This window comes from Mustela erminea, chromosome 5 (assembly GCF_009829155.1).
Source record: "Mustela erminea isolate mMusErm1 chromosome 5, mMusErm1.Pri, whole genome shotgun sequence".
Lineage (NCBI taxonomy): Eukaryota > Metazoa > Chordata > Mammalia > Carnivora > Mustelidae > Mustela > Mustela erminea.
In genome coordinates, this window is record NC_045618.1 from 39,418,875 (window position 1) to 39,444,966 (window position 26,092).

Genomic DNA, 26,092 nt, shown 5'->3' on the forward strand with positions numbered 1-26,092 from the left:
GGAGCGGCTACCGCCCCGCACCGCCCCCTCGGTCCCAGCCTGCACCGCCCCCGCGCTGGGCGGGCTCCGCGCGCTTATTCGGCTGGGGGCAGCGCCGCTGCGGGCCATCCGCCGGCCGCCGCTGCGGGATGCTGCGCTCCACGTCCACCGTCACCCTGCTCTCGGGCAGCGGCGCCGGGGCGCCCAGCAGGAGGGTGAGTAGCCAGGGGCGACTGCCGCCGCCGTCCCGCTTCCCCGACCCGGCCAGGACCCTAACGGGGTCTGGCGTTGGGGACGCGCGAGAGCCAGTTCCCTGTTCCCCCCGCCCCTCACCCCCAGCCTTGACCCGCACCCCCACCACTCTGGACTCAACTCTCCCATCCTGTCCCAGCTCCGGCTGTGATCCTCTGGACGGCCAGCCACCGGCTCGTGGAGCTTAAGGGACTTTCTGGAATTCCCAGAGATTTTCTTTCCTTCCTGTCTCCTCTCTTAGGCCACGTTAATTGGTGGCACGAGTTTAAAAAGCAAGGGGGAAACATTCCTGCATTTCCTTATTTGAGGTTCAAAGGGAATGAATGTCTTTAACACCCAACTTTGCCTCCTTTCGGCGATTGAACAAAAGGTCACTTGTCCCCACTGGTGATAGTATAACACCAATTCTGGAGTGAGCTTAGCTAAAGTGTGGGCTTCACCTTACAACAGCGAGATCAGCAGCAGGTTCCCCAGGAGCCCAGTGGTATGGGACTCGGATTTCTGCAAACCACTTTCTTCGTTCTGATTTAAATACCAGCACAGGGGCTGCGGAGGTAGCCCAAGGAGCCCTGGGCCCCATCTCCAGGAAGGCTGCGCTTTAGAAGCACTCTGTTTCTCCCTCACCTTGGTTGCATTTTTTCTTACCTCTCCAGATGCTCTGTGAAATGATGCTAGGCTCATGCAGGTTGCACCTGTCCGATTCTGTATCTCTTCCAAGATCAGGCCTCAGAGTGCCCTGCCAGGGGCTGGCCTTGTGGCTGCTTAGTTCATCCCTTTCTCACAGTACTTATGATATCTATCACTTGGTGCCTCTTTTCTGTGGTTGAGACTTCTCTTATGTTCCCCAAGTTTTAGCTGAACAGATGCTTAAGTCCAAATCAGGACCCCCTTTGGCACCCCCGACTTCTAGTCTTGCCCACGTGCCTATATGCTTTTCCATACTTCAGACGAGGGACTGACTTACCTTCTGTGCTTTATCTCTAGAAGAAGGTCATTGTGTTACTCTTGGGTGTGGGCCAAGTGATGGATTCTGGGGGGATCTTGTGTGTGTGTGTCTGTGTGTGCAGACATGTAGGACTGACAGAACTCTGCTCGTCTGGTTATTAGCTTTGTAAAGCAACATCCCCATCAGGTCCAAGTGGGTCTCCATCCACAGTCCCAGCCTTCCTCCAACCAGGCATTGGCCTTTTTTCTATGAAAATCCTGCTCAGTTGGAACACAGTTGAGATTGAAAAAGAATGAAGTGACTAAAAATCCAGCCCTGAGCCTGGACAGAGGCATACGTGGGACCAGACTGCATGAAAGTGTCAAGGGCCCTTCCAGAAATGGTTGGCTAGATTGGGGGGTGGGGGGGCGCACTGCATCTGGGACTAGCACACTAGATAACCTTTGTGAAGATTGTTTTTCTCAAATGTTTACTGTCAAGTATTTCTTTAGTTGTTAGTGGCACAGTGGACAGACTGTTGAGAAAGCTTTGCCTTTTGATTAAGACAGCCAAAGTACTTTGGGCTAGAGGGGCCAGGGACCCAAGTCAGACCATGTGGGGCTGTTATGAGCACACAAGTACTGGCACACTTGTTCAGGAAAGAAGATATCTAAAGGTTCTAGGATTCCCTTTAAGATTTCCTCTGCTCGTGATCTACAAATACCACAGGTCCTGGCAATGTGTGTGTGTGTGGGGGGGGGGCAAGGTGGGAAGATGGGATCCGTTGATTGATTTTTTTTTTTTAACAACATTTATAGATATCCTGGAGGATACAGGGCTAGGCATTGGGATCCACTCTACCTGTGGAGGCAGTCCTTATCACAGACTACCATCGTACGAAGTGATAGTTGTTATAGTGGGGTACAGTGTTAACAGAGTTGGGTGAAGCTAAAAGGAAGGGTTCTTCCCAAAGCAACTGAGGAAGATCCTCTCTCTTCAGGAGCCATTTGAGTTTGGTTTTTCAGGGTGAATAGGAGTTCGCGGAATGACAGGCATTGGGATACTGAAAGGAGGGAATGTTACTCATTTTAATGTAAGTCTTGGCATACACTATATCATAATGGCATATTGAATTTGCAAACACTTATGTTTTTGGTGAAACAAGAATGGGATATCTTGAAAATAAAATTGTAGACCAAGTAATCATAAAAATTGTTACTGATGTCGAAAGTAGTTTGTCAGTAAACTCTGTGTCATCCTACCTTTCCTCTTGGATATTGGACAAGTGATGGTCTTGAACAAGAACATGCTAGCCATCATCCTAGCATTTCTGTTTTTATTTAAAGAGCTTACCAAATTAGGGACTGTGGGAGAACTAGGCTGTGTTGGTCCAGATAGTCAAGCCAGCTAGAAATGGTGGTGACAGCTGACACTGAGCAGGGAGTTTTCTGAGTCAGCCAGCCAGGGTGGTGTAGCTGGACCAGACTATCACAGGTTATCCCCTGTCCCATGGCTGCCACCGACAACTTGTATTTCCTTCTTATCTGAAATCATCTCTCAAAGAAAAAAAAAACTGGTGGGAAAGTAATTTCTCTCAGCTGATAAGCAAAGAAGCATTTATGGAAGCCAACCAGCAAGGGTTGTGGAAAAAAAAAAAAATCTACCTTCAAACCAGTTGTGCACTAAAAATAGTTTTATCTATGGCAACGGCAGGAAGATAGATTGGCTGGAGAATAACCACAGACAGCACGATGCCCTTTGAGAGTGCCGGGAAGACGTTTACAAAAACACTGACATTCCTTCTCAATTTTGAAGGGAGTTTTGCAAATGAACTTAATCCCACTGAATGAGCCTTTTGAAATGAAAGGTCCGCTGTGTGGCCAGGTTGTGTGTGTTGAGGGGGGAAGGCACATGTTGCTTCGTGCAGCCAAATGCTTTTGGTGAAGCTGTTCAGCTGGGGTGGCGAGAGACCGAGATCTGTCAAGGGTTTCCTCCAGCACCACGCCGTCTTGATAATGAGAGATTGTTGGCTGGTGTGATCGGTCGTGATCCCTCAGTGGTTCATAAAAAGAAAAACAAAACAGAAGCAAACCCAAAAAAGGCCAGAAGATAGGACTGTCTTGCTGATCTTTCTGTTTGGCAAAGGTGTCCTCTGTCCAAACCCAGCTGGCCTGCCGGTCCTCCCTCCTTAGCTAACACACACTCTTCTAGGACACATTTCTATCTGGTTGGCTCAGAATAAAGAATTTCTTCAGCTGGCCAGTGAATGGGTCACACAGGTATTTACTTCCTTTTCACAGAAACATCTGTGTGCATAACCTCTGTATCTGTGGGCTCCGAGGAAGGGACGTAGCACTCTGGGGCCTCAGTGTCCGGTGGAAGGAAGCTAGTGGTGGCACCCACCAGGAATGGGTGGGCAGGGGGCCCACTACCCCCAGAAAATAGGCAGGCTCCTCAGCAGGGCCCCCTGGACCCAGCCCTTGACAGGCCAATTTGCAAAGTTTTGGAACTGGGGCATCCTTAGGACTTAGCCAAAAAGCCTCTTTTGTTTAAGTGTGACAGTTGTAGGTTCAGAAAAAATGTCCCAACCTCTGTGCTTTGGTTCACCCAACTTGCTGTGTCAGAGGAAGGATGAACAGACCTTGAGTCTTGGAGGCTCTTAGGACACTTGATTTCCTCAAGATGGTGAACCCATGGTGCTTCTGCAGAGGGTATGAAGTGGGATTCTGGACCCTTCCTTGTCTTCAGTGTCCCGTGAGAGGGCTGCATACGTGGTCTGTGTCACAGTTCACCTGCCCTGAGTACCCATGCCTGAGCAAGAACCCCAATGCCTGAGCTTCTGATCACTTGGAAAAGCCTTTCAGGTCAGCCACCTCAAAAATGGTCTAGTTGTGCTCGAGGAGTTGTGGATCCAGGACTAACGAACCAGAGACCATATTGAAAAGCTTCCATCTGAAATACTTTCAGCCATTACGTGTGTCTTGGTCTTCGAGCTTCCGGTGGCCGGCTACCCTAGCCGAAACAGTTCTGATGTTCTCCAGCATGCAGATGAGGGACACGGGGCTATTTCCGTCTGTCTTGCTGTCGCTGAGTGATTATTTCCTAAATTTCAGTCATACTGCCGACTCTTATTTGTACTTTAAGGCCAGAGTGCCCTTTCTAAAATGCAACTCCCAGTCAGCTGATGAACCCACTTTAGGAGCCCTCCTTGGTCCTACCAGCAACAAGTCCAAATTCCATACTCGAGCATCCAGGCCTTTCTGATCTGGCCTTTGCCTTCCTTGTCCCCTTCCCACACATTTTCCAGATAATCCACATTGCTTGCCATCCCCCAAGCTTTCCATGCTGTTCCTCACCTCTTTCATGCTTCTTTGAGGAGGGGTCACCTCCTCCAGGGAGCCTGTCTGAATTCGCCTTTTCCGTGTTTCCCTGGAGGCCTGTACACCCGGTTATTGTTTACATTGTCTGTGATTAACTATTGAGGAGAGGGGTTAGGGACCCTGCCTCCCCAAGCCTGATGTAATTGGTGCTTAAAAAGAGAATGGGGTCACTGGGGTCCTACAAGGGCCACAACTCACACTGAATCGGCAAACAAGAAACAAGGAAGAGAAACTTGGGATAAAGCCAGCCTGTCACCTCTGGCCCACCTGGGCAGGAAGCAGGTGACAGACAGTTGGGAGTGCTGGTCCAGCTGAAGAGTATGACAGTTCTGGGAAGGCCTCCAAATAGTTGCCCCATCCTGTTGCACAAGTTGACGTCTCATTCCTTTGGTTAAGTCAGTGGTTCTCAACCCTGGTTATACATAGAATCACTGAGAAGCTTAAAATATCTGTGCCCAGGCCCCACCCCAGACAGTTTAAACAGGAACCTCTGAAAGTAGAGAGTAATACCCGGGTTTTTCAGGAAGCTCCCCAGGTGATTCTGATGTGCAGCCAAGAATAGGAACCACTTCTTGAATCATAGCTGTCTTCTTAGAGCTTTCTTGGAAATACAGACATTCCTGGGATGGTGCTCTGGAAGGTCACCTTGCCTTTGTGGAAGGTCAAGGTGGAGGTGGGCGCAGAGTGAAGAGAGGGGTTCCTAACACTCCAGGTCACACTGGTATTTCTGCGCATTCACTGACCTGCATTTTCTCTCTGCATGTTGGCATTCCTGGGCACATTGTGTGCCTGTATAGAAGTGAGCCAGTGAGGACAGGCAGGAGAGATCACTGTCCTTATATTTATGAATTTTTGTCCAGAGTCCATCCCAACACAGGAAAGGGGGGGCTCGAGAACCCCTTATACCACCTACAAAGAGTCCAAGTCTGCAGATCAGCTCGTGCCGCCTGGGCCATATTTGGCCCTCTTGGCTTGTTTTGTATGCCTCTGAGATAAGAATGGCTTTTCCAGTGGCCTGCAAAACCTAAATATTTCCTATCTGGCCCTTTACAGAAAAGATCCGCCCCACTCTGATGGAGTGGACCAGGCCTGCACTTTCAGGACCACAGGGAAGCTAAGAGGTCAACTGCAAGAGGCGTCCCTTGCTCCACACAGTCTGACCCACATAGTCCAGAGGCCTTATAGTTGGGCCGAGCAGAGTGTGGTGCCTGTGTTCCGAGCCACAACACAGGAACCACACCTCCTGTTGTTAGGTGGAACTGGGCAGGAAGCCACCATCACGGAGTGGACTAGGCCTTAGAGAAATGGAAATGCATGTGGCTAATTTCCTTAGGGAAATACATCTCTGGCAACTCCCGAGCACCCCGCCCCCTCTCTGGGTCATCTTCTCCACCCCTTTTTATTTGATGATAGTTTTCTCTTGGGTGAGCCCATGTGGTGAAGCCGAGAGCATGATGGTATGTGGCTCCCCAGTTTCTCCTGTCAGTGGAGACCAGCCTTCTGCCTCCACAGTGGGGGTGGGCAGAAACAGGGCCCCAGAGGATCTGCCTAGCTCCCGGGTGCCCTGAGTTGCAGACAAGGGCTTGGTTGTGTGATTCTTGTGGAGGAGGTTTGAATAGTATCTGTGACTCCCTTGATGTCCCTCCCAAAGGGGTTGGTTTGAAGAAGGTAAAAGGCGCTCTGGGGAGTTTCAGATATATTTGCCTTACCGCATTTTACTTCAACCTAAAAAAGAAACTCCTACTGATATTTAATTTACTGAGTGAGTACCTATTATGTGTTGATACTATGCTAAGCCCAAAGGGTGACAAAAGCAATTAAAGCATAAAGCTTGCGTGATCTCTTCCCCTATTTCCCAGCCCCCCTTCAGTCCATGTTGCAATGCATGGACTGTCATAGGAAGCACCCAGTAACTGCTGTTGAATCACTTAACTCAGATTTGAGTGTTAGTCCCTTCCTGCAGAGGTGAATGACTCCTGATTGTCTTCCACTAGAGAGCTTGCTTCTCCATCAGGCCTTTCTTTGTAGCTTGTTAGAGTTTGGCCCCTACCTGTCTGTTTTCCTTCCCCACCCTAGTGTAGGTTGTAGACCCACTTAATGTTCTCAGAACATTCTCACATCTGTGCCTTTGGCCTGGAGCAAATGCCTTGCCTCATAGTTGTTTGCTTTTGCGATGATGGATTCTCCAAATCTCAATGAACAACAGAGTCTTTCCTGTCTTTCTATACCCAGCTCAAATGTCATCTCCAGGAGCCTTTGATATACTCCCACCTCTGATTAAGACCATTGTTCCTTTTATATTCCTACTCCTTTGTAAGAAAGTGCAATTCCACCAACCTTAACCACCAGCTCCCCTGCCTCTCAGGACCTTATACTGGTAATGTTAAGTGTTCCTATGTGCCTTGTTTGGGTGTGTTTTTGGATGCTGAGCTCTTGGGAACATGGCTACTGCTTTTTCATCTTGGTACTCTCATTGCCCTTAATAGTATTTTATAAGAGTGGGTGTTCCATAACCTAATGATGAAATACACTGAGTCCACCTTCCTGCTTTTGATTCACTGCAACAGACCATTGCTTGTAGGGACAACTAATCCAGTAGCTGTGGTGTTCAGGGTAAGAAAGATTTAGTTCTTCTCATTGTTCAGAACATAGGGCTGAGCCAGCTGCTGTGGGAGTCCTGGGAATAAAGGACCCTGCCCTTCTCAGGTACTGCCCAGCCTTGGCTGCTCTGGGGATCATGTATCAGAGTTTAAGGAAACCATAAAGATCAGCATCATAAAATGCTAAAAGAGATAAGCTACCCTGCCTTGATCTTACTCGGGGAAATTTTCCCACGGGGAGATTGCCTGAAAGTGAATGAATAAAGGAGGTAAACTACACCAGGTCAACTTAGTGGGTTCCTTCAAAGGTTACTTAGTGCTTCTGTTGAGGAATTCAGGATATTTTCTAGACCTCTGGGTGGTTCTCTTTGCTGCTCATGAGGCACTCCTGTGGATCTAGGAAAGCTTGATCTGTCTCTTTTTTCTAGATACAGTGTCTCTCAATCTTTATTATTGCTATCACTGCTATTATTTTTAATTAAAAAATTTACACAAAATTCCACAATTTACAGGATGATGGTTGCATCTAGGTAATAATACGAATATCTCATACCAATAGAGGCTTCCTATGTGGCGACTTGGAAGAGTTGGATACAATGTGGGAATCCCACTTTACAGGGACAACCTCACCACTATCCATTGGTTGTGTTTCCTTCAAGATTTTTTTTCCATAAATCTATGCAAATTATCAGAGTGTATTTAAAAAACAAAAATGAGATGATTATTCACATTTTTCCCTGCAATTTCCTTTCCTCCCCCCCCCCCCCCACATGACAACACATTTGACCATCTTAGGAAGGTGTCTGATCTTCTTCCATGCTGGGTTTCCACTGTGTCTGTGCAGTCTGTCCATCAGCGGGTCAGTACTGATGAGAGAGTGCTGGCCCCATGTGTAGCCCGTACCTTACAGCACCTCTAAGGACAAGAGTAAACATTGGACACAGGGGCTGGCTGTGACTTCAAGAACCCGCTACTGTTGCCAGATAGCTTTGAAGTCAAATGTGTGATTTTACAGGTTCCTTTTAGGTTCGTTCATTATCTCTCACCAGGGAAAACTGATGGCTTAAGGGAAATACATTCTATTTCTCGTAAGGTTTTGTCATTCCCCAGGGTACACTTGGCTCAGTGTTGAGTGCTGCGGGAAGTATGCTGAGGTATAGCGGGGTTCTGGGTGGACGGATCAAGAATTGTCTCAAACAGGGGAGGGAATCAGTACACTTTTGGGTGATTGGACCAGTGGAGTCCCTTCTGGGCTTTGTGCCCTCTTTGGTCTTTATTCTGAAAATTACATTAGGGACCAATCACCCTCCAAAAAGGCATCACTTACAGTAGATCCATGACCAAATTGTTGTTTCATGAAAAGCAGAACCATAAAGCCGAGTGGGACTATTTCTTTTTGGAACTTACAGGATGATGGTTGCATCGCGGTAGTAATACAAATATCTCATACCAATAGAGGCTTCCTATGTGGCAGTTTTCCTTTTATCTGCATTTACACTTGAGATTCAAAGAGATTGAAGAGGGACGCCTGGGTGGCTCAGTTGGTTAAGCAGCTGCCTTCGGCTCAGGTCATGATCCCAGCGTCCTGGGATCGAGTCCCACATCGGGCTCCTTGCTCGGCAGGGAGTCTGCTTCTCCCTCTGCCTCTGCCTGCCATTCTGTCTGCCTGTGTTCACGCTCTCTCTCTCTCTGACAAAAAAAAACAAAAAAAAACCAAAAAAAACAAAGAGATTGAAGAGCTTGCCCATAGTCAGCACAGCCAGGAGGCCTTGATATCTGTAGTTGTGGGCACTTGTGCAAGCATGTGTGTGTATTTACCCATGTGTATGTGTGTACACGCGTGTGTCTGGAGCAGGGTGGAGGAGGAGAGCACTTCTTTTCTCTGCAGAATGGTGCTGCCGATTAGATCAGCCTACCACAGAAGATTGTTGGCTGTCACAGACTTGGGTTGCCTACCTGCTGTGAGTCCCACTTTGGTGTTTGTGGAAATGCCAGCTCGTTTCGACCAGTCCAGGTCAGGGGTTTGCCTCCCCCGGAGGAAATCTGATTCCCTGTCTGTGCTCTTGGCTGTCCGTGAAGAGAACTGCCTCCTGGCTGGAATGCGTGGTTTGTCCCTGGCCAGCAGGACTAGCAGTGAGTTTCGAAGGGTTCAGTGCCAAGTTGGCCACATCAGGGGCAGTGAGCGCTCTGGGGCTTCTGGGGGATGTAGCTTGCCCAGCGGAGGGTGAGGATGGAGAATAATTATGAAACCAAGTCATTTAGTTGAAGGAGCTGGGGTTTTTAAGTCCGGAGGAGAAGACGTTCAGAGGGAAGGAGGCCAGTGTAGAGGAAAGCGAATTCTGTTGCCATCTCTGAGGTCAACCCTGGGTCCCTTAGATAGGAGTTCAGTGGGAAGATGCAAGTTCCTCATCAGGAAGTTGGCGACACCGGGGAGCAAAATGGGATGTCTCGAAGGGAGGTGACAGTGTATATGGAAGTGCTAACACATGTCCCACGTGGGCGCTCTTACCTGCAGATGGAAAATGCTATCCTTAGTCTCAGCATCCACGTGCCAGGTACATGGGTGCATGTGGGGGTTCCTTTCTAGGCTGGCAAAGATCCTTACAGTCCTATCCCATTCTGGGTGTCTAGGCTGCAGGGTAGTTCTGCTCAGAGACCACCCTCTGGACCCGTGTGGACCCGAGACCCTGCAAACACGGTTGGGGCTATATTAATCTGCGAGTGCTGCTGTAAGAAGTACTGCCAACCACCGGGCTCAAACAACAGACATCTATTATCCCATAGTTTTGGAGCTGGAAGTCGAAAATCAAGGTGTTGACAGGGTTGGCTCCTTTGAGGGCTGTATGGGAGGGAGCCGTTCCAGGCTTCTCTCTCTAGCATGTTCACATGGTGGTGGTCTCCCTACATGTGTGTCTTTCTTCAGGTTCCCCTTTTTATAAGGATATCACTCATTTTGAATTAGGCCCCTATGACCTCATTTCAACTGGATAACCTCTATAAAGAGCCTGTTTCCAAGTAGGGTCACATTCTGAGTTACTGGAGGTAAGGCTCCAACACAGGAATTATGGGAGGACACAATGCGGTCTATAGCAGGGACAAGCAGCACTCCCGTGAGCCAGGCCCACATGGTTATGGGCTGGGTACTCTGCTTGCTGCTGGGACCCTCTCTGGGCTTTTCCAGTGGCCCAATCCCTTCTCCCTGGGAAATCAGAGCAGGACCGGGCTGTGACATTAGGGTGAGGTAGACATAGGTGGCATTAAGTACTGTCTCGTTGGGCAGACATCGCCGCCATTCACCTGCAGAACGTTTGTATCTTCTCAGACTGAAACTCCATATGCATTGAATAATAACTCTCCATTCCTCTGTGTCCCCAGCCCGTAGCAATTACCATTCTGTTCTCTGTCCCCGTGCATTTGACTTTTAGAGGTAGCTCAGATACGTGGAGTCCTACGATATTGGTCTTTGTATGATTGGCTTCTTTCATGAACCATAACGTCCTTAAGGTTCATCATGTTACAGTGTGTGAGAATTTCCTTCCTTTTTAAGGCCAGATAACATTCCGTTCTACGTAGATCCCATGGTTTATTTATCCGTTCAGCCACTGGTGGACGTTGGTGTTGTTTCCACCTTTGGGCTGTCGTGCCTAATGCTGCTATGAACACGGACTTTTAAAAAAAACTTTGTGCTTAGGCATGTTTATGTCTGTTGGAGAAAGATCTGACAGGAGCCCCGGAGAAAGCACCTTTACAGCCCAGACACCCGATGTGTGTTTTGACCTTTGCATGTGAGCTATGACTATTCTGTACGTGTTGTTATAGAACCTGAGCCTTTCAAAAAAAAAAAATGTTTGAGGGGAACCTCGATGGCTCAGTCATTAGGCGTCTGCCTTCAGCCCAGGTCATGATCCCAAAGTCCTGGGATCGAGTCCCGCATGGGGCTCCCTGCTCAGCGGGAAGCCTGCTTCTCCCTCTCCACTCTACCCGCTTGTGTCCTCTCTCTCGCTCTGTCTCCCCCTGTCAAATAAATAAATAAAATGTTTAAAAAAATGTTTAAATGCAATGAAATTACTTGGTCATGTCCTTGTTTTGAGGATCAGGGTGGTGCGTGCCCCATCTGGGCCAGGCAAAGGCTGGTCTTAGCCTCAGGTTCCCCTGCGGGGTGGGTGACATCACCTCCTTGCTCAGCAAGGGAAACAGGCTCTGGGAAGCACAAGGTCACTCAGCTCTTTCTTCCTCAAAGGCGGGTTCATAACTGGCTTCTCCTCTGCGTCTCTCTTAGGCGAATGTGTGCAGACTGCGGCTGACCGTCCCCCCCGAGAGTCCGGCCTCAGAGGCAGGTGAAAAGAAGACTGAAAGAAAAGAACAAGTAAGCCGTCTCTGAGGCAAAGCTCTGACAAGTTCTCACCTTGGCACTCCTTTTATTTTAACCCCGGCCCCCGCCCGCCCTCCATCCAGGCTATTCACAGAGTCTGAATGTCAGCGACGCTGCCGATGAAAAGGCCCTCTTGACCTTCCACCCCATCTTCCATCTTCCCAGACGTCAGACCGCCCTGCCTGGCTGGCCCTGCCAGCCTCCTCCTGCCCCTGCTCTTGTTTCTTGGTGAACGCTGGCTCTGGGAGGCCTCGAAGCTGTCGGGACGCTGGGCTCGGTGACGGGTGCCATGGCAGGGAAGGGGTTTCTCCTGAAAAAGCCCAGTCCCGTGGAGTCAAAGGGCCCTTTGTGAGCTGCCCGCAGCCGAGCCTTTCTCAGCAGCTGGAGGCGGAAGCCCAGCTCACAGCGAAGGCCGCTGGGAGAGGCTGGGCCTGGCGGGTAGCCTGGGCACGGGGCAAGGGCACTTGGCTAGAGGGCGGAGGAGGTCAGCAGAGGTTTCTGTGCTAAGCACTGGGCTGTGAAGATAAGTCTGACCTTGTCCTTGTCTTAGAGGAGCTCGAAGTTTTTCAGGTGAGACAGACCAATGAGCACTGTTGATGTGCTAGTTCAAGTGTTTGGATCTGGAAGGGCAAGGAGGGCTCTGGGAACACGGGCAATGGAACAGCTGACTGCCGGGGGTGACACCGAAGCAGAGGCCCAAAGGCTTCGTAGGAGGTGCCGCTTGCCTCTAGGCCTCTTTTTTTAAAAGATTTTATTTATTCATTTGACAGAGATCACAAGTAGGCAGAGAGGCAGGCAGAGAGAGAGGAAGAAGCAGGCTCCCTGCTGAGCAGAGAGCCCGATGTGGGGCTTGATCCCAGGACCCTGGGATCATGACCTGAGCCGAAGGCAGAGGCTTTAACCCACTGAGCCACCCAGGTGCCCCTCGTCTCTAGGCCTCTTGTCCCAGGCAGGCCATTTTTCTCACTTGCAGATGGTTACGGGACACCTCCTGGATTCCAGACCCTATGTGTGTGAGCGGAGTATGCTGTTGCTACACTGTAGGTACAGTAGTGAACAGAGCAGTGAGCAAGAAATGCCTGTCACTCACGGAACTTACCTCCTAGTCAGGGGGAGAAGGAGAATTAAATAATCATATTTTACTTTATTTCTTAAAAAAGATTTTATTTATTTGACAAAGTGAGAGAAAGCACAAGCGGGGAGGGCAGAGGCAGACGGAAAAGCTTCTTGCTCCCCGCTAAGCAAGGAGCCCAATATAGGGCTCGATCCCAGGACTGTGGGAGCGTGACCAGAGCTGAAGGCAGACGCTTAACTGACTGAATCACCTAAGTGCCCCTAAAACATCATATTTTATAGAATTTGGAGGGTAATAAGTGCTGTTGGAGACCAAGCAAGTGAAGGGGACAAGTGCGTTGGGGGGTAGGTGGTCATTTTTCCTGTATATATATTTTGTGTAAGCATAAAACAATAAAATGATATACGGTCATAGAAGTTTTATAAGTAGAATCATGAGACAGTGACAAGCCTTGCTATGGAGGTGACCACGAGTGCAGCCCCCTGTAAAAAAGGAAGCTCCTCTTTGAGTGGTACATGGTTGATAAAATCCGTAAATTTACTGTTGGTCTTTGTCTCTCCTCCTTCTCTTATGCCCTTTTTCCCATTTTCTACTACGGACAGAGCTCTTTGTACTAATTCAAATGATGAGTGACAGGGGAAGGAGGAAGCAGGCAGGGAGAATGAGGTTATGACTAGAACCAGGCTGTGAGAACGTGACATAGCTTATCTGCGTAAAGAGAAAGAATGAGTCCCAAAAAATGGCTCCAGGTGGGAGCAAGGCGAGTCCAGGGGGAGCCTGTGACATCCCGTGCCGGAGAACAAGGTGGACACTCACACGGCGGGGCTCATCGCAAAGGACCCAGAAGCCAGTTTGAAGGGGGTCGCACTGCAGTGGCAAAATTGGAATAACATGAATAGCAAAAAGTAATGACAGGATTATGTTTGGACACATTGCATAATTAAAAAAAAGATTCATGAGTGTATAATCATCAGAGATTTAAAAAGGGCAAGCTGTTTTCTAGAAATTCGGCTGATAAATTTGGAGAATCTCTCTTTAGTAACCCAGGGGTCAGTTCACCAGTGGATGCCAAGGCTAGCTGGTGGGGGTGGCTGTGGGACAGTATTTTCACATGCTCCCAGCATATTCCCTCATAGGTTACCTCCCGGCTCTGTAGGCAAAATGGTGCCATCTGGTAGCCAGCATTTCAGCCAAAGTTCCCGTCTAGCTTTCCCAGGAAGGAGGCAGCCTGATCAGTGGGCTTCCGTGGTGACGCAGTCAAGGAGAAGACAGTATCCCCTATGAGACATTCATGCCAGACTTGTTCAGTTATATCGAAAAACAAGGAAACAAAGAAACCCCACATGTGGGACATTCTGCAAAAACAGCTGGCCAAAAGGAGACTAAAGAGAGTTAATGTCAAATATAATGAGTGAACCTTGGTTAGATCCGGGATCAAAAAAAAAAAATCAGGTGAAGTCCTATTGGGATAATTACACGGTTTTGAATCTGAACCACGTATTCGATATTATTGAATAACGGTTAACTTTTCTTACTTGTGATAATGGTACTTTGAACTATTTTCTCAGCCTGGGTGCAGCTTTGAATATTCTCTGAAGAAAAAGTTTGGGGGTAAAAGCTCATCCCCAGAATCACCCAGCCAGACACGTGTTGTTGACTAGATGGGGGAGGGGGGTGCTCTGCCACTGCGGGGGGGAGTGGTGTCCCTTTTGCCCTCTCTGCCACCTTTTCTGTCCCTTTTAGGGAGCTGGACCTGAGCTGTACGCAGGGCCTCATGGACTGCTTAACACATGAGGAATTAGAAGGAGCACTTGTTGAGGAAGCGACCCAGGCTGGAGGGGGTGAAGGACAAGGCCATAATGGCTAGCCCCACAGGCCTGACAGGGAAAGTGGGGAGTCTGGTGTGTCGGAGTCAGACCCAGGCTGTGTGCCTGGGCAGATGTCTGTGAATGGTCTCTGCTGCTGTGAGGTGCCGCTGAGACGAACCCGGTATTCCCAAGGGAAGCAGGCATGTGTTCCACACCAAGCAGGTGTTGGTAGCCAAGTCCTATACTTCGATTTGCCCATTTAGTCTGAAATCGTGCTTTTCAAACTTTTCAAAGTGATAGGACCCTCTTTTATTTTTTTTAATCCGAATATTATCACAAGCCTTCCTGTGTAAACCAGAAAAAAGCCTGAGCCCCCTCTCCCCCCGATCCCCCCACCATAACGTTTCCCCCCCCAAGGGCGGAGAGGAGCAGCAGGCAGGAGCTGTCGGGGCAGAGCTTGCACCAGGAGGCCTCTTCTCCTGCTGGGTGGACCTGGGGTGCAGCCACGCGCCCTGCTGTGGTGACTCACTGTGAAAGAATCGGGGTAGAGTGGAGGACGAGGGTGAGGCTGGCTGTTTCCCCAGGACTGAAGTCCTGGGTGGTGTTTGCACCAGAAGGTACTGGTGGTGGCTGTGAGGCTGTCCTGAGTGACTTTGCCACCATGTCCCAGCCAGCCTCTTGCGTTTGAGTCACTGGGGTCAAGGGTCAGGCACGGGCAAGGAGGCCCTGAAAGTGACACGGATTCGCCTCCACCATGCTTGTCCCTCCCTGGGACATGGTGGCCCACAAAACTGCAGGGCGCCAAGAACTCCGGAAGGCCCCCGCTGTGGAGACAACTTGGGTTTCTGGGAGGAGCCCGGGGCGTGCAAAGGCTGGGGTTCGAAGTTGGCACGGAAGGGCTAGTGGGGAGACGGGAAAGGCCTGACTGGCATCCGATGAGGCAGAACCTGTAGGACATTATCTGGGATCCTGTCGGAGCTGCAGCTGAAGGAGGGCAGGAGGGGGCCTTATTCTCTGACGCCGTCGTGGGTGATGTTTACTGTGTTTCGAGCCCCTGGGATTCCATGGGGGCAGCTGGCCACACACACACACACGCCCCCGCCCGTTGGGCCAAAATCACTACAGAGGAAGCCCTTACCACGGAGGGCTGTAGCGCCTGTCGGATTTTGCCCAGCTTCATGACAGAGTGTTCGGAGACTCCTGGAGGCACTCACCTCAGAGACGTCTTTTTCTGGAGTCCCAGTTCCAGGGGTGTGTGGGGAGGCTTCCTGTTCCTGCCTGCTACTTTCAGTCCTCTTCTAGAAGGTACCCGCTGCCCCGTGACTGCCTTTTGCAGCCCCAGATGAGCTCTGAAACAGTTTCTCTGCTACTCCATTTCCTTCTCTTTAAAGGAAGCATAGTAATGCCTGGGTGCGAAGAGTAAGGAGCTTCCTGTATGAAAAGACCCAACAGAGTGGCCTGTGATACTGCTTAGAGAGGCCGTGACTCAGGACCAGTCTCAGCCTTTCGAATGCCAAGCACAGTGACCCTTCTTTGCTCTTCTCCCTTAGGCCCTCTGGAAGTTACTCCCCTTCTGGAAACTGCCTGTCCGGCATCTTCCTCTTGGGCTGTGTCCACGGCGTCTTTGTTTGATGTCCTTATGTCCTTCTCCGTAAATCTGAGCATCCCTCCGCCCATGTCCTCAGGCCTTCTTCCTCGCTCTGCAGACTGTACCTCCCAGAGCTCCATTCTTTCCTGGCTGGGAGCCAGCCTCTCCAGGGAGATGCTCACCCTACCCGTCAGCTCTGCCTTCCTCACCATCCTGCTGGTGGCCAGGCCAGTTTGCCATGTCTTCTACTGGGGTATTTTAAGAATACAGGTGTCTCATCAGTGCATTACCATTATTTTGGTATTTAAAAATATGTATCTGGATCCTTTATGGGAATAGACATACCCACAAAGGTTTAGGCTACATGACAGTTTGGAATGGAATGTAGGTAATGGCATTTAGGAAATGTTCCGACCCTATGCTCTCTGTGTGAGCCTCCAGAGGCATCTCTCATGCCCATTGCCCAATGACCAGTGAGAAGGTATGTTTTCTTGCATTTGTGCCTCGTAGGTATTTCCCTCAGAGCCATTTGCAATGGGTGATGTCTTTTTATTTTGTCTCCTAGAGCCCAGCTCCCTGCCTTGCACATAGCAGATGCTTCAAGAATGACTTTTGAGATATATGTAGATATAGATATAGATATTTAAATCTATATGTTTGTTTTAAGTTTCTCAGGGCTGCCATTGCAGAGTACCATGAACTGCATGGCTTAACTAACAGAAATGTATTGGCTTGCAGTTTTGGAGGTTAGATGTCTGGGGTCAAGGTGTCAGTCAGCAAGGCCATGCTCTCTCTGAAAGCTCTCAAAGAATCCTCCCTTTGCTTCGTCCAGCTGCTGGTGGCTCTGGCAGTCTTTGGTGTGTGGCTGCCTTACCCTAGTCTTTGCATGATGTTCTCCCAGTATGTGTGTGTGTATCTAAATTTTCTCCTTTTTATGAGAGTACCCATTATACTGGATTAGGGCTCTCTCAAATGACCTCATTCTAATTTGCCCTTTCTCCAAATAAGGTCAAATTTGGAGGTAACAGAGGTTAGGACTCCAACATATCTCTTTTTTTGTAGGACACAGTTCAGCCCAAAACAAGTTTCTTTGAGAATGTTATCTAAAGGGGCGCCTGGGTGGCTCAGTGGGTTAAAGCCTCTGCCTTCGGCTCTGGTCATGATCCCAGGGTTCTGGGATCGAGCCCTGCATCAGGCTCTCTGCTTGGCAGGGAGCCTGCTTCCTCCTCTCTCTCTCTGCCTGCCTCTCTGTCTACTTGTAATCTCTGCCTGTCAAGTAAATAAATAAAATCTTAAAAAAAAAAAAAGACAATGTTATCTAAAATTATAGTAACAACTCAAATAATTTAGCTGTGGGCTTTTGTTTATATATTAAAAATTGTTAAAAATATGGGAGAGGAAACGTTCTTAGTTTGTGGGTACACATTTCATACTGAGGAGTTGATAAATATGGACTAGAATGTTTATAAAATTGTTGAACATTAAAATTCAAATTGGTGTACATAATGGTGAAATTAACCCCCATTACTTCCAAAGAATTTCGTGAATGTATGTATCCATTCCTATGCAAACCTGTATGTAGTGTATTCTTGGACACACACAACACACAGCAGCAAGAGAACTCACCAGCTATTACAGATTTATCAGCTAAATCAAGGTCTCACTGCATACTTGAATTTTAGTGAGACCGACTTGAGCTCTGCTGATTGAGTCTGTGGGATGGTGAAGTCTTGTGCAAAGCAACAAAGTAATTTGAGGCAGATGATATTGTCTTTTTTTTTTTTTTTAAAGATTTGTTTATTTCACAGAACACAAGCCGGGGGGTGGGGAGCAGCAGGCAGAGGCAGAGGGAGAAGAAGGCTCTCTGATGAGCAAAGAGCCTGATGTGTGGCTCGATCCGAGGACCCTGAGATCATGACCTGAGCTGAAGGCAGACATTTAATCCACTGCGCCACCCAGGCACTCCAAAGCAGATGATATTTTCAGTAGCTGCTAACATTGCACCACTGTATGTGTCTGTTAGTGACCTGTGTTTTTACAGAAATGGTCTCTCTTCAGATCCTTAAGAACTCCAGTGAGGGAGAGCAAGTACGTGTATATGTATGTACGTAAAGTCGAGAACTTTCATAGCCCCGTATGTTTCAAAGGAGCAAACCCTTGCCATTTAGCTTTACAGTCCTCTTTCCCTTTAAAGCCCTAGATGAGTAAGCGTGCTAAGTCCTCGTCCTTGGTGTGACTGTTTATACAACAGCAGTGGCTGTTGCCAGGGGAGGGAGCGTGCTGCCAGCATTCGGATTGGCGCTGGGGCCGCCCTGATGGTGTGCGGGACTCCGTGCGCCTCTCGGAGATAGCAGCCCCGGAAGACAGGAAGAGGCCTGAGTCCTGGTTCTGGTTCCCTCACCCGCCACCATGGAGGTCAGGCCAGACAGGGCATCTTTGGGCCTCGGTTTCCTCTCTAGCAAACGTAGGTGTTAGTCTGGAGGCAGCGTTTTTCCAGATCTCTTTAGCTGTCGAGCTCCGTATTCAGCTGAATAGGTAGGGAAGTCCATCAGTAAAAGAGGGAGAGCCTGGGGCTGTGGTTTCCAGCAAGCCCAGGGCTGTGCCACCTGCTCTAGCGGTCTCTCCTTTCCACTCTCCACCCGCCGCCCCCCGGCCCCAGTCTTGTCAGACACCAAGGACAGCTGGGGTACCGTTTACAAATGCACTGGACTACACAGCTCTTTTCTGGTTTTTGACCTCCTGAATTGTGATTTCGCCCTCGGAAGAGCAGCAAGGCCAGTTGAGGGGTGAACATCTCACTGTCCCGGCCAATTAGATGGCTGTGATGCAAAGAGCAAAAGGACCCAAGAAGAGAGAGGCTGACAGACAGAAGCCTCCCGACGAATGCATAGACTCTAACTGGACCCCAGATACTCAGAAATGGAAAGCCCCCACCTCTAATCATGTCTCCGGGTAGCCCCAGCAGCATGCACGGGGTTTTACATATATTGTGCTGTGTATTTCCAGAACGACCCTGCAAGGTGGGTGGTTTTCTCCCCATTTGTCCTGTTCAGGACGCTGAAGCTCTGTGCGGTGAGTAACTTGCACAAGGCCAGGCAGCTGGTACTCTGGATTCGCAGCTCCAGTTTGGTCTGTGCCTTGGCCGTGTTGCCATGGGAACGTCCACGCTCACACCTTCTCTTATCAGGGAAGGTCTATGGAGGATATTTGTATTTTATCAGTCAAGGTTACCTGACGTGTGTACTACAGGACTGAGTTCCAGCCAATTAGTTCCTGATTTTGCCCTCCGGATAGTCTTTTTTCTTTTCCCTGGGGTTGCTAGGCCTAACCAGCTGTTGTCTGCGTAGAAGCTGGAAGGTGATAGCTTTAAAAAGTTACCTCCTATCAGGAGACTATTATTAGAACTACACTCCCTTTGGTATTTCTGGTTGGCTACAAGTTGTTCTACTCCTTTTTAAGCATAAAAAATGATCGGTCTTTGTCCAAGCATGAGTTTACTATTTTATATAAAATGGTCTCTTTCGTCTGTGAGATTCTCAGAAATAACAAATACCTTAATAAGCCGGAGATAGCCATTTCTTTGAGGAGACTGGGCTGTCTCTCCCCTCCCTGTTTGCCTCCCAGGCTGTGGGAAGGCCTCTCAGGGTAGGTGTCGTGTTCATTTTTGTCACAAGGAGATGAAACAGTGTCAATTGTGAGTCATGGCCGGGGACTCCTAATTTTTTTTTCAAGATTTTATTTATTTATTTGACACAGAGAGACACAGTGAGAGGGGAAACAGAAGCAGGAGGAGTGGGAGAGGGAGAAGGCTTCCTGCCGAGCAGGGAGCCTGATGAGGGGCTCGATCCCAGGACCTTGGGATTGTGACCTGAGCCGAAGGCAGACATCTAACAACTGAGCCACCCAGCGGCCCCTCCTCATTTGCTAGGCTGGACACACGGGTTAGACAGGTCAGAGCACATTCCTGACAGTGTGGTCCTCTGCTTGCAAGGTGGGTAGGACACCCCTGGCTCAGCTCAGCCATCCCTGGGTCAGCTGCTGCCCTCTGGCTGGAAGAAGTGGGTCAAAGCAAAAGGTTTTGGAGATAACTTGGCTTCCAGTTTGCATGTCATTTAGTTCATGTCATCGTCCATCTAAGTTGCATTGGCAGCCTGGACAGGAGACCAGCTGGCCATCCTGGCCTCTGGGGCTAGGGGCTGCCTGGGGAAGGTTACCACCATTGGTTTGAATTTATGTTAAACTGTGTGTGTCTGAAGGTATTTCTTCCCTGAGAACACTTCTTGACCAAAGGATTTTCTTCCTTTGCACAGATGAGTGTTTTGCATGACCAGATGCTCCAAATCTTTCCAATATTCTGTCTTCCCTCTTCTTTCAAAACGTACTTATTGAGCGTCTCTTTATGTCAAGTATTGGGAATAAAATGGTGAATATGGCATCTCTAGTCCCCGAATTATGGAGCTTATCTCATGGGAAATCCTTTATTTGGAGTTAGGGTTTGGGAAATATGGTCTGGCTCTTTCAGCAGCCCTGAAGCCCTTGCAGAAAAGTAACGTAGGCGGCGTTACTTTTCTGTAGTTTCTCCTCCTTTTGAAGGCACTTTCTGGTACATTCATCTCTGGTAGAAGAGCCTGTCGGTAAATTTTCGGCTTTGAGCACATCCCGGGGAACAGTTTAACTGAGAGATTCTCTGTATGTTTCTCTGATTCTGCCTGTTGTTAATTACGCCGCATCTCACGTGGGGGTTATGGATGCATTTCGGTCAGATGGTAGTTTTTCCCGTCTTTGGCGCCAACTCTCTTTTCATTTTGTGCCTTTGTTCGGGTGTTGGTTTTCAAAGGAGTTTTGCCTAGTATTGTTTCATGCCCGAGGGGCTTTTCATAGGCCAACTATATTTTTAAGAATTTGATATTTTAATACCAACCAAGCAGCATTAGAAAGAAGTTAAAAAAAAAAACAACTTTTAATTACAGAGAATTTCAAACGTATGCAGGAGGAGACCGAATGGGATGCTGAATCACTGACCCTTCACCCAGCCCCAGAGCTCTCAAACCAGGCTCAGTCCTGCCCTGTCTGCACTCTCATCCGTTTCCTCTGCCCGTATCCCAGATATCATAAATATTTAAGCATGTTTCTCTGAACGATAAAGCCTATCTCTTAATACAATCCCAGTGCTGTTATCATGCCTAAAAAACTAATATTTATCTTATAGGGAGATATTTTAAAGGACCTGAGAGGAAAAATACGCAGCCACAGACACAGTGCTAAACATGGCAGTTCTTTTTTCCATTTTTTTTTTCCCCATGTCCCACAACATGCAGACATTTTGTCAGAATGATAGCAGTCTTGGGCTCCTTTGCCACTGCTTTGATAGGAATTTTATGACCGGGGCAAAATCAGTTCCCTGTCCCTCCCTCTAAGAAAAGCAGAGGATGTTCCCTGGCTGGGCCATATTGACATAATCTGGAAAAGTCCCCAGAATTTCTTCCAACTTCTAAAGCTCCCTCTTCATTCAGCAAATATTTATTGAGAAAGTCACTAATTGTCTATCACTACTAGGTGTCAGGGATTATGATAGAAAATAAGACCGTAAGGCCCAGCGAATAGACAAGCAGGCCTTCCGTGTATGATGATACCAATACCCTGTCGTGGTTATGAGGGTGCAGAGACCTAACCAGTCTGAAGGGTGAGTGAGGATGTCCTCGATGGGGAGACATTTTGGCCCAGCCATGGGCACTGCACACAGAGGGAATGGCCCATGTAGTGCCCTGTGACAGGAAGGAGGTTGACTGATAAAGGACAGAAAGGAGGTTGGGGGTGAGGGCCCGAGGGAAAGATGGAGCTCAGGAGGCTGGATGGGAGCCTGCTGTGCTGAGCCTGCCTCTTCCCAGTGCCCCTGACAGGACTGGGACCCCAGCTCTTGGCTGCCCTGCCCCTGAGGTCTGAGCTGCCCCATGGAGACGTGAGATTCAGTTTCGCTCCTGACTCTTAGCTATTTTGAAGATTTCGTGGTCAAAGGGAAGAGCTTAGATTTGGGGAGATGTCCTCAGGCACTTAATGTTGCCACCTTGGAAGAACTAATATTTATGTGGTCGGGTTACTGTGAGGATGAGAGAAGATGCTGCACAATAAAACAGACAAATACTTGTCCCCTGCTCGCTCTTCATCAGCCTCCCCTCCATTTCCCTGTCACACTGCCTGGGGAACCCTCTCTATGTGGAGTGACCCGTGAGGATGGCCCTGCTCCCGAGCAGAGTCCTGGGCTGGGCCCTTCTCTGGGCTCTTTATTTAGACCCTGGCTTTGTAAGAACTTTTTTAGTTTTTGGAAAATTGAAATGTAAGTTATTCATTCAAAAATGATGTCCCCTCCCCCCCACACACACTTTCTTCTGGTTAAAAATCTAACCCACAGAAGCATAAGGGGGAAAAAATGAAATCCCATTTTAACGGAGACCACTGGGATTAAAAATCTGGATTCTATCCTTCTAGATGTTTTCCACACACAAACATACATTAAAAAAAAAAAAAAAATCCAAGAACCCGGAAATGACGGTTTTCCGCTTCACAGATGATGTCTTTCCATGTGTGTAACTGTTGGAGACATCACCCTCTAAAGCCATGTTTCACAGACCTTGTTGTGACCTTGTGTGTGTTTTCCTCCACGGGTGGTGGTCCCTGTCCCTCCACCGGGCAGGAGGGCAGAGTCCTCTGGATGCGGCCACCTGAGCGTCTTCCTGAAAGCCAGAAATGCCTTTCACCGAGGCCCTGGTCCTCATCAGCTTGTTTTTCAGGAACTGGGTGGAGTCTGACTGAAAGAGCCTGCTTTTGTTGCCTGGTCTGCCGGGATTTTCTTTACAGCTTTTCCTCTTCCTAATTCTCTGTCTGGGAAACCGGGGCCTGGAATCCCACCCTCTCTCTCCACCAAGAGCCATGGAACGGCCTCTTCACCTAAATTTACGTACAGATTTCAAGAGTTGCATTAGTGCCTGTGGGACCCCCGTACCATGGACTCCAGTGGAATCATTTCCTGGAAGCAAATACAGTGTCACAACCCCTCATATCCCATCTCTTGCCAAATATGTACAGAAGGGTGAGAAGCAATGGATATTTTGTTTTCTAGAAGTTTTTTTTGTTGTTGTTGTTGTTGTTTTTGTTTTTAAAGTTCCCAACCTAGACAGATAAGCAATACAAACGGGTATAAAGAAAGAATTGATAGATACTCTGATACCCAGTTCTCCTCCCCCCCCCCACACTGTCCCCTCCTTAGAGGTTATTACTATTAATAATTTGTCGTGTGTCTTTTTAGACTTTTCTTTGACAAACTTTCAATGAATGGGATTATAAAGTTTTTAGTCTGCCACAAATGAATGATTTTTAAAATGTAAATTACAGTTTTGTATGCCAAAAATATTTTGCGAGTGCATGGAAGGAATTTACACGAAGGTGGTTTAAAGATTGGTGGAAGGGGCGCCTGGGGGGCTCATTCAGTTAAGCATCTGACCTTTGATGTTGGTTCAGGTTGTGATCTCAGGGCTATGGAATCGAGCCCTGAGTCGAGGTCTGCACAGAGTCCGAGAATCTCTCCTCCCTCCATCCTTTCCCCTGCTCATGTTCAATTAAAATAATAATAATAATAATAAGTAAATAAGTAAGTAAGTGAATAAATAAAATCTTTAAAATAAATTAGTGGGAGAACAGAATTGCTAGTATGGAATTTAGGCTTCTGTACTGTGATTGTCAAGGTGCCAGGGTCAGCCCCAGGGGAGACTGGACATAGGTTGGTTTGTCTGTGACATCTCAGTCCCTGGTTTTGTCCTGCCCTTCCTTCTCCCTCATGGGGGCTCTTACTCAGTCCTCCTGTACCTATCAAAGCCTACAGCATACTTGGTGTCAAGAGAGTTGGCCTTGAATCTAGATGTGTGGCTGGAAGCAAGCTATTTAACGTCTCTGAACTTGGGTTTCCTCAGCTGTCAAGTGGAGAGGACCACCGCTCTGTCACAGAGCGGTCGTAAAGATTCAATGTGCTAAGGGACGTATCTGGCTTATGGTAGAAGCTGAACAAATCTTAACTGCCCTTTTTTCTGGCTTCTTGAGTCTTCATTCTGTAAAGGTGTGTCAGGACATGGTACCCCTTCCCAGGAGTGTTTGCCTTTCAACACGGATCAAAGCTTTGGGTGAAGGAATTAAGGTTCAGGAAGATTCTTCTGGAGAGAAGCCATGCTGCTTCTATGCATGGCTTTTCAGAACTACTTCGTGAATGGTCACAGCCCAGAGGGCAGCCAACATTCTTCCCCCAGTATCTCAACCTCATGCATTTCAAGGGACATATTCAACGATGAGGTCTGAGGTGGAAGGCATCCAAAGGAGCTGATATGGGGTGGTGGGGCGGGGAGGGAAGCATTACCAGGATACTGGGAATGTGAGAGTGCAGACCCTTGCTCTTATCATGAGGGACAACACAGGTCCATCTGGCATCTTCATGAGAATGAGAAGGGCACCTGTCTGGGACAGTGGGGCCTGCAGATGGACTCTAAGGTGGGTGGATAGTGCTTCAGTAGAAATTTGAGAAAGATGCCCTTCCTCCAGGTGCAAGCGGGAGAAGGGAGAGTGGACTGGGTCTCCGACAGCCTCTCCTTGCCGCCTGGCTCCTTGGTGCCCACACAGCCTGCACGGCATACACAGCGCACCCCTTGTCACAGCTGCTCCCAAGAGGCCTAAACTGTCATTCTTCTTTCCTCTCTTCTCCCTTCTTGAAGCAGCCTGACCTAAGCAATGGGGAGCCCACCAGGAAACTTCCTCAGGGTGTTGTCTACGGTGTGGTGCGGAGATCGGATCCAAATGAGCAGAAGGAAATGGTGGTGTACGGGTGGTCCACCAACCAGCTGAAAGAAGAGATGAACTACATCAGAGACGTGAGTCATTTAAGGATGTTTGTTTGTTTTATCGATACTCCTTTTGTAGCATGCTAGATGGCAGAGTGGGAAGCATTGACATGAATGTGATAAGGCCTTTTGGAAGAATTCCTAGCGTTACCATTTTGGATGGAGATGTTTCTGCAAATCTTCACAGTAGTGTTAAATGTAATTGTGCTGCGAGGTCTAGAGTGAACTGCTGGAGTGACTTAGTAGGAATGCTCAGGAGACCAGATGACTCCCTTCTTCCGTGTATGAGATGGAGGCTTTTAAGTGATTTTTTGCTTATTATGTTGGACACTCCATTCCTGGTACATGAGTTTTGAAAACTGCATACATTTGGTTGCTTTGGGTTGTAAGAAACATAGAAGCCATCTCAGAAAAGAAATCTGGGCTCTCACCAGGGCATGTCTAGGCTCTAGTCTTACTTGTCTGAGTCTCCCTTGGTTCTGTCCTTCAGCCTCAGGCTCATGGCATCAACTGAAAATATCCTGGTGTCTGGAGGAAGAAAAGAGGCCACTCACCACTGGTTTTTTTTAGAGGCCCTCTATTAGGCTTCTCCTTATGTCTCATTGGCCAGGATTGGGTCACAGGCCCATTCCCAGGCCCTTCCTGGATGGATCCTCTGGCGAGGGAATGGGATTGATTATGGCTGGTTCAGACCAATCAGTTGTGTTGAAACAGATGCTGAGAAGTCAACCACAGTAGACACTGTCCATCTCGGGCCAATCAATGTCATTTCTTTGTGTTTGATACTACATTTCTTAATTTTTAAAGTATATACTTTTTTCAAAGAAATTTGGAAAATATAATAATGTATAATAAAGAAGAAAACAAAATCATCCATAATTCCACCATTAAACCAGAATAGTTATTAAGGAACGTTTCCTTCTAAATTTTTTTATTTCTTTTCATCTGTTTCTCCGTCTGTCTATCTGTCCATCCGTCTATCCGTCCATCCATCCATCCATCCATCTACCCATCTCCATTCCTTTTTGGTTCTTTGGCCTCCTAGTGCCTTTGTTGACCACATCAGTGTGATTAGATGGAGAGGAAATGAGTTTCTCTGACACTGATGGGCCCTGAGCACCTAGTCTAGTGGACTAGAAAGTTCTTATGAGAAGCAGAGCAGTGTGGGGCAGTAGAGTACCCCCCGGGCCTCAGTTCAATGTCTGCCTCTGTGTTTGGACCAGCCAAGCTTTTG

The 26,092-nt window shown here is 48.4% G+C and overlaps 1 protein-coding gene across 3 annotated transcripts in view; it reads left to right on the plus strand.

Annotated features, from left to right (window-relative positions):
- The window catches only part of MYZAP (myocardial zonula adherens protein), a 90,059-nt gene continuing 63,967 nt past the window's right edge, over positions 1 to 26,092 (plus strand). For all 3 annotated transcript variants that reach the window (XM_032341453.1, XM_032341454.1, XM_032341455.1), the window contains exons 1-3: positions 1 to 194; positions 11,416 to 11,502; positions 24,733 to 24,888. In XM_032341453.1, the coding sequence (XP_032197344.1) occupies positions 129 to 194; positions 11,416 to 11,502; positions 24,733 to 24,888 (309 nt within the window). In that variant the 5' untranslated portion in view covers positions 1 to 128. The remainder of the gene's footprint in view (positions 195 to 11,415; positions 11,503 to 24,732; positions 24,889 to 26,092) is intronic.